At 41.4% G+C, this 8,570-nt stretch overlaps 1 protein-coding gene and 1 long non-coding RNA gene across 2 annotated transcripts in view; one reads left to right on the forward strand and one right to left on the reverse strand.

The window, feature by feature from the left end:
* LOC107102056 overlaps window positions 1–1,015 on the reverse strand; it is a 3,539-nt gene extending 2,524 nt beyond the window's left edge. The window contains exon 1 of the long non-coding RNA XR_001482110.1: window positions 848–1,015. This is a non-coding gene — a long non-coding RNA (uncharacterized LOC107102056). The remainder of the gene's footprint in view (window positions 1–847) is intronic.
* Window positions 1,016–2,301: 1,286 nt separating this feature from the next.
* Window positions 2,302–8,570, forward strand: part of itih6 (inter-alpha-trypsin inhibitor heavy chain family member 6) — an 18,040-nt gene continuing 11,771 nt past the window's right edge. The window contains exons 1-7 of the mRNA XM_015401217.1: window positions 2,302–2,310; window positions 2,395–2,564; window positions 2,678–2,925; window positions 6,000–6,169; window positions 6,248–6,364; window positions 6,481–6,652; window positions 6,737–8,368. Of these exons, the coding sequence (XP_015256703.1) occupies window positions 2,302–2,310; window positions 2,395–2,564; window positions 2,678–2,925; window positions 6,000–6,169; window positions 6,248–6,364; window positions 6,481–6,652; window positions 6,737–8,368 (2,518 nt within the window). The remainder of the gene's footprint in view (window positions 2,311–2,394; window positions 2,565–2,677; window positions 2,926–5,999; window positions 6,170–6,247; window positions 6,365–6,480; window positions 6,653–6,736; window positions 8,369–8,570) is intronic.

Raw genomic sequence — 8,570 nt, forward strand, 5'->3', positions numbered from 1 at the left:
AAAAACAGTTTATGATCCAAAACTGGAAAAAATCTAAATCTAGAAAAGTCAGTTTTTCTTAAAATAAGTGCATTTGTTCTTAAATTGAGGAGATTAAAGAGACATTTTGCCAAAGGAACAAGACAATTTAGATTTAAAATAAGAAAACACATTTGCATTGTCTTATTTCAAGTGCATTTTATCTAATTATCTTATTTTAAGGGTAAAAATACTCATTCCATTGGCAAATTATCAAATTTACCCATTCAAATCAAGGGTAAATACACTTAATTTGAGAAATTTTTACTTATTTCTAGATCGTTTTTGCAGTGAATATGAGCCTGAGTGAGTCGGCGCTGCAGGAATTGCTGCCAATAGGAAGCCGAATCAACTTACACCTCCTTTAAAAGGTTTTTGCTTTAAACCTAAATCTAAACGACAGGAAACAAGAGGTCTGTGAGTGAAAGATCTACAGATCTGCATCAGTTTCTGGATTATCTTCTGTTTTTAGCAGCAACTTCCTGCAAACCAGGCAGCTTTACTGGTTCCCATTTGCATAAACACTTCCAGCTTAAACACGAGCAGAATTTGAAAAGAGCTTCCAAAACTTCCAGCACTTTCCGCTCGTCTCAGACGGGATGGATGGATGGTTTTCATTACTTCCTCGCACTTTTCCCCCCCTCCCTCCGCACTGGAAGCGAGCCTAGCCTCCATCAGCATCACCGTCTGAAGCCAAAGAGCCGTCTTTACCCTGGGAACCCCCCCCCCCACAGCTTTAGTGATACTTTTTAACACACATACAACAAGAACCTGCTGATCCCCCCCCCATTAATCCAAATCACTGTCAGAGTTCAGAGCACATAGTTACCCGTGATGCACTGCCCACTGGACTGCTCGTCTCCGTAGCGTTTGTGCGAAGGTGCATACAGGAACATGATGGCGAAGACGTACAGGTTCCACATCCCATAGATTCCAGTGCAGAAGGCGCTGTTTATCTGCACCGTGTAATCCCCCCAGTGCCAGTGACCCTCGTTCACCTGGAAACAAACCAGGAACACTTTCAATGACGTTCTATGAAGATAAAAATGCTATTCTGTTTTTTTTTTTAAAAGACTGTAAAGTTCACCTGCACTCCTGATTAGGGATGCAGGATATTGGGATTTTGGCCGATATCCGATATTTNTATATCTATGCATATGTAAAAACTAAATCCAAATAAAGTGATAAATCCAAGTAAAGTGTTGCATGGCGTGCAAAAATAGTCTGTAAATATGCTCCATTCAGAGCTCCTCAAAGGGCATTGTTTTAACTTCAACTGGTGTAAATTCTTTATAAAAGCTTATAAAACCATCTATTGCTTTCCATTTATAAATTATTTCATAAAAAAAAATAATCTTCATTAGTTAATTATCAAAACATGCATTAGTTGCAGCTCTAATATATATATTTATACACAGGGTTATCCATGTGCCCCTCTCTACTTCAAAAATGCTAAATATAAATAAAATAAACAAGTTGAATTTGCTGGATTTGGGAGCGGAAGCAGGTCAGGAGGAGGGGAACCCAGAAGCTTCATGAATACCGGGCTTTGTAAACGAGCAGTCAGAAAGTTAGCAGAGAAAATGACCAAGGTTTGCCCAGGCCGCCACTTTTTCTCCCCACATGGTTTACTGAGGCAACCTGCCAGTTTTTTATACACTCAGTCTACACACGCTTACACCTACTGTGTGCATGAAGACTTTGGATGTGGATTCAATATTTTAAGTGTATGTGAGCTTGGGGCATGAAGGGGTTTTTTCCCCCTCAACATGCGTGAATATTTTCACACACAGAGGACCGACACAGCAATATCTCTAGATACCTTGAGGGAAATAGCTGTGGCAGACATATTACGTAGGTTCTTTGGCATTTCTGTGTGTGAAACTAAGACGTCTGTGTTCTGTGTATGGGTCACTGATGTTCAGTCATTTCCTCAGCCCCTAAGCCAGCCACACGCATAAATACTCCCCCACCACCACCCATTTTCCACTCTGTGCTCCTACTCTTTTGTGCTGTGTCAAACAAGACCCACTTCAAGCCCCTTGGTTTATTTTAGCTACACCTTTTTTTTTTATATATATATTTATTTAAACGACCTAACCCTAAAATGACACCCTGTCACGTGACATCATTGATCTTCAAAGGGAATTTTCAAAATGGTTCTGGTCAACATTATTTAGAGGTGTGGTACACCAACCATCATCAGCCTATAAAGGTCACACTTGCTTAATGTTGCTTCATGTTGAACATTGCTGCATTCATAAACCACTTTCCTGATACGGCATGAGCTCCGTCTGTAAACAAGCGGGGTTGAGGCAGCTTTTCTAGCCGCTCTAGAATCACAAGAGGTAAAATAAAATAAATTTCTGCGCTTAGCGTAACATAATCCATCTACTGTATGCAACACAGAGACCTGCTTCTTTCTATCCCATCAGTGCCTCCAATGGTAAGGTGTATGTGGCCCAAGTGAAGGAAAGAGCTGCAGCCAGGAAAATTTACGACGCCGCTAAGAAGCAAGGAAAATCAGCCGGATTGGTCGCTACCAAGTTAGTTTGTTTGTTTTTCTTTTTAAGGACTGAAAAAATGTACCATCTTTAGCTTAGAGAGCTTCTCCAAACTGCCTGACCTTTGACCTGCCCTGTACGTTTTATAATTGCAGAGAAAGGGAAACTGAGAAGTTTCGCGTAGCGGTGAGCGTGCCGCCTGGAACTCGGGTGAATTTCCTCCTGACCTACGAGGAGCTGTTGCCTCGTCGACTCGGCCGCTACGAGCTCAGCTTAGGTCTGAGACCGGGGCAAGCCGTGCAGAACCTCACGTTAGACATCAGCATCCACGAGAGGACGGGCATCAGCTTCGTCCGAGTTTTACCTCTAAAGACCAGCCGACTGCTGTCAAACACAGCCCAGGGTGAGTTGGCAGCAAATATAACTAGGAGGTCCATTTATAAAAGACTTTGCTTCAGGTTAACTGTCTTTAAAGGAATGAAAAGCAAAGTTCTTAACATTTCAGACATATCAAAAGAAAAAAACTTTATTAATGCCCTGGTTTACATAAAGAAAAATCACATTGCAATAAATGAATAAATACATCCAACAGGTTTGGTTCTGTTAAAGGAATGCTCTGTGTCGACACCTTGGAGCTTTCTCACTCCGGTTCTTTTCCTGAAAAGAAATCACTCAGGGCAAACTCTTTAAATACCACTTCATAACGTATATGTATTGAAAAACCAGGAGATATGACAACAGATTTTGATATAAATTGTAATCTTACTCAGATCAGAGAAGTTGTTTAGAGTTACAGAAGGCAGCTGCTCACCAACCAGGCTAACTGCTTGGGAAGTGGCCCCGATTAACAGTTAAAAAGGCATTTTATACAACTCCATTCGGCCACATCATCACATCATTACATCACACACGTTTGCAGATGAGGAGACAGCCATGGCTCCAGCCATATCCCAATATTACATTTTGTTCTTAGCAGAAGGACACCGCTCTCATTCCATTCTCAAATCTTTGCCACGGACAAAATTATTAAGATTATAACTGTATATCCAGACAGAGGAACTGGCCTAATTAGATAAACTACTGGGGAATATATGAGTTCTGAAACACAACAGGCAGCTAATATTAAGGTGTGATAAACTCATACATCCTCAGTGATAATTATCCTAACAGTTCCTTTGCTTTGGAGCATACGGATGTCATAATATTGGATTTATGGACAGAAATTAAGCCTGCTTAATGACATGTTGAATTTATCAATCATTGAAAGTTAACTAGTTCCACTAAACTTTGTAAATTTAATGCAAAGAACAATATATATTTATTTTTGACACAACGATGAACACAAACGAATTAGGATCATTAAGTCAAGCATCATAGCTTTCAGTTTGCAGAAGTTAAGAGATGCTAATAAGGGTTAATTATGCTTCTTTAGTTTGGTTTAATATTAGTAAATTGCATGAATGTTATTTGAGCTCATTGATACTAATCATGCTAACCAACTCAACTTCATTTTAAAATCAAATTTAAGTTAATTAAACATGAAAATTTAAAGACAGCACTGTATATACGTAGGACACTTCCTCCTCCACAGAGGATCTAGATCATGCCGCAAAGCATCTTGGGAAATAACAGGAAGTCAGACAATATCAGTTTGGCTGAATACCTATTATGTTTATATTTTAAGTGCTTTATATGTTGTAACTTTTATGCTGCTGTCGCCTTGGGCTAGTCTCTCACAGTGGGACTAACTCGGTTATTTAATGTAATGGTTTTGGTGCTGTTAAAGTTTTCTTTCTGATTTTTCATTGATTTCATTTCCATTTTGTGTATTTTCTGGTTGTATTTGAGTTTTTATGTATTTCTTGTTTACCCTCTGTTGCCCCCTTGTTTCAGTCTCCTTCCATTAGCTATTTTCTAGATTCTTCCATCCACACCTGCTCCTCATCTGCTGATTAGCCCAGTTTTTGTTCACTCTCCCGTTCATAACCCCTTTATGCAGTTTCTCATTGCTGGTTTCTCGTCGTTCCTTGTTCCTTATGTGTTTCCCTCACATCTCCTGTTTTTTGGTTTTGCTGTATTTTGGATTTTATAGAGATTATAACTTTTTTCCTGAAGCAAAAAGGGTTTTCTGCTTCAACAACACTTACTTCTGATGAAATATTTTCCTTCATGCTTATCCCTGTTGGGGTTGCGAGGGATGCTGGTGCTCCAGCTCTCAATGTGCGAGAGGTCGCCGGTCCATCGCAGAGCAACACAGAAACACACAATCTGTCTAACCACACTCACACCTAAGGAGAATTTAGTGAAGCCAACTGACCCAACAGTCATGTTTTTGGGAGGAAACCCACACATGCTCAGGGAGAACATGCTAACTCCATGCAGAAAGACCCTGGGCCGGGAATCAAACCCAGAACCTTCTTGCTGCAAGGCAGCAGTGCTACCCACTGCACCACTAAGTAGATAGGGATGAAATATATCATTAAAAATAAAAGCAAAAACTATAATTAATGGAGTAGACATTAGGCTTGTCCCGATCCGATCCACGTATCGGATCGGGACGCCGATATTGGCAAAAAAATGCGTATCGGCAAAGCATGTAAAATGCCGATCTAGACTGCCGATCCAGTTTTTAAAAAAAAATCCGGTCCGTATTTTCCAGTTTCGCCGATTGAAACGATCCATTCCACTATTTTGCGCCAGTGTTCCCCTGTTTTGCATTTTTATTAAAACTTACAGTAATACTTGCACCTTTAACTGTTTACGGTTTTACTGTTCACTGTGCAATTTCAAATTGCTATTCATAATTTTGTCCAGTTTGTGTTTATCTCTTAATAAACAGGTAAGTTTGTTGTTACCAAGCATTGTGTTTTATTCAATCTCACCTAATTTAGCTGGCTAGATGTTATCAAGAGTACTAAAACCCTTTTCAACATCAGTCTTACAACTAAGGCTAAATACTTTAACTTAAATACATGCTCGGATAGGCTGGTATCGGCCAGTATCTGTATCGGATCGGAAGTCCAAAAACAATATCGGTATCGGATCGGAAGTGCAAAAACCTGGATCGGAAGTGCAAAAACCTGGATCGGGACATCTCTAGTAGACATGTCTGTTCTCTTTAACAATGTAGGTATTTAGGGTTTAACAGGCCTTATTATCAATGATGATTCTTACTAATAAATCATTAAATTTTTTTGCTTTTGTAATTTTTCTGTAGGTTCATTACTTCAGCAAAGGGAAACTTTTTTCCTGACCCACATTTTGTTGTTAATAAAATAAACAAAATTAGACCAACATAAAGAGTTTTATATCAGTGCTGATAATTTGTTAGTTTTCCTTCTATTGCTCACTGATTAATGCAGATAAATTATCTATCAATAATTATATTATGTGCATATAACTAAATATTGATAGTATACCAATATAATCTATGGTATTGAATAATTTAATTAGGCTAATCAAACTGCTTTCCCACAGGTGACCCAGCCTCCCCTCCCTTCACTCGGGTCGAGCAGAGCGATCGCTGTGCTAGGATTCACTACAGCCCAACTTTACAGCAGCAAAACAGTGGATCCTCCAAGGGCTTAAACGCAGACTTCATTGTTCAGTATGACGTGGATCTCACAGACCCAATGGGCGACGTTCAGGTCCGCAGGATCTTTCCTCTCCTGGCTTTTCAATGTCACCCAAATCTCACTGAATCACTAACATTTCACCTCTGTTAGGTGTATGATGGCTACTTTGTGCATTACTTTGCACCAAGGGGGCTTCCAGTGGTTCCCAAGGACATTATATTTGTCATTGACATCAGTGGCTCTATGATAGGCACCAAGATAAAGCAGGTAAAGAGGAGAGCACATTTGGAAAGATCTACAATGGTCTAACTTGCTAAAGTTTCCTAGTTTCTTTTGTTTCAGATAACAATTATTCAATAACACTATTGGTTTTCTGTCAGTAGACAAAGCAGGCAATGAATACCATCCTTGGAGACCTTAGAGAAGGAGACCACTTTAACATCATAACCTTCTCAGACAAGGTTCACACCTGGAAGAAAGGCCGAACAGTGCGAGCAACTCGGCAGAACGTACGAGAGGCCAAGGAGTTTGTGAGGAGAATTATCGCAGAAGGATGTGAGTCAATATCAGATCTTTTGCGATGAATGTTCTTTTGCTTTGTAAAACTGACTGTCTATTTTGTCCACGGTGTCATATTAGGGACCAACATCAACGCGGCTCTGCTGTCAGCAGCCCAGCTTGTTAACCCTTCATCCTCTGCGTCGTCTAGCCGTCTTGCTTCCCAGCGGGTCCCGCTGGTTATCTTTCTGACAGACGGTGAAGCAACCACGGGGGTAACGTCCGGTGATACCATCCTTAACAACGCCAAGAAGGCATTGGGCTCAGCTACTCTGTTTGGCATTGCCTTCGGCGATGACGCTGACTTCCTTCTTCTTAAACGCCTGGCTCTGGAAAACCGAGGTGTGGCCAGGATGGTGTATGAGGAAGCAGACGCAGCTTTGCAGCTCAAGGGTTTCTACGATGAAGTGGCCAGTCCTTTACTATCCGATGTCCAGCTTTCCTACATGGACGATCAAGCGTTTGATGTCACCCGCTCCCTGTTCCCAAACTACTTCCAAGGTTCGGAGTTAGTCGTGGCGGGGAAGGTCAAACCTGGAGTAAAAGACTTTAAAGTTTCAGTCACAGCAACTGATTCAAAGCAGAACATAAACCTAGAGGATAACGTGCTTGTTTCCAGTACAAAGGAAAACGGAAGTACTGTTTTTTTAAGTTGTTCTGAAGAGTTGAAAGGGGTGTCTAATTTTGTGAGTCGTCTCTGGGCATATTTCACCATCAAAGAGCTGCTGCTGGCCAAACTCAATACAACTGACCCTGTAGCCCAACGCTTACTGGCAGACAAAGCCGTTAATCTCTCCCTTAAATATAACTTTGTTACCCCAGTCACTTCTTTGGTCGTTGTCAAACCAGATGTAGATGAAGCAGCTCAGGCTCTGACCACTATGAAACCTGCAACTACTGACACTACCGCCACCACAGCAGCAACAACAGTGGTCCCCATCAAAACATTTTCTGCTAGAGCTCTTAAAAAGCCCAGCCTACCCACTGACCACAGGGCTAAGGTATCCAAACCAGATCCACCTCAACCACCTCCATATAAACAGAAAAGTAAAACAAAGTCTTTGCCCACAGCTTTTGGTAAAACTGCAGTTTCACCGACCAAAAAAACAACTATCAACACAACTCCCAGTCCTTACAAAACCGCCCCAGTGCCCCTCTCCATAAAAAAGCTTGATGCGTCCCAGAATAACACTAAAACACCCATTATGCCTTCTTTGTCTGCAAAGATACCCGCCTCGCTTCTACATGCTATAAAAACAGCACAGCCTCCTGCACCTGGAAAAACATCCACACCGATGCCCAATGCCATGAAAATAACCACCATTTCAACAACACCAGTTATGCAGACATTTGACACCAGCACTTCACCTCACTTCAGTTCATCCAAAACTGGCCCTGCACCTCCGACAAGAAGAATCTCCCCCCAGGAGCCTAGCAGTAGGAAGACAGTCGTCCCTTCTCTCAGAGAGACAGGGCCATCCTTGGAGGTGGAGAACCAAAGCAGATCAACCTCAGAACTTCATCAGTCTCAAACCACTCCAGCAATTCCACTAATCCCTCCCACCCCAGCCTCTGCCTTAGTGGTGCGACACAACAGTTCAGATGTGGATGTTGACACTGATCTGGGCATTGCCACCTTGGTTTTGGGTACTTTTGCTCCCATGCCCGGCGTTACCAATGGACCTGGACTGTGGGAAGCAAATGGCTTTCTGGGTAAGTAACACATTAGATGTGTTTCTGTCAGCACTTTTCTTGTGTGGATTTTTGAATTTGTGGCATTTGAAGAGCTTGATGGGAAAAGCAAAATTTGAAACCACTTACAGCAATTCACAAAACCTTTTCAAAATACAAACTCTGCTAAAGAGGATATGGAAACTAGCCTCGTGAGACCATCCTGATCTCGCGAGCTTTCAAG

Source organism: Cyprinodon variegatus, unplaced genomic scaffold, assembly GCF_000732505.1.
Source record: "Cyprinodon variegatus isolate N-32 unplaced genomic scaffold, C_variegatus-1.0 Scaffold1194, whole genome shotgun sequence".
Classification (NCBI taxonomy): Eukaryota; Metazoa; Chordata; class Actinopteri; order Cyprinodontiformes; family Cyprinodontidae; genus Cyprinodon; species Cyprinodon variegatus.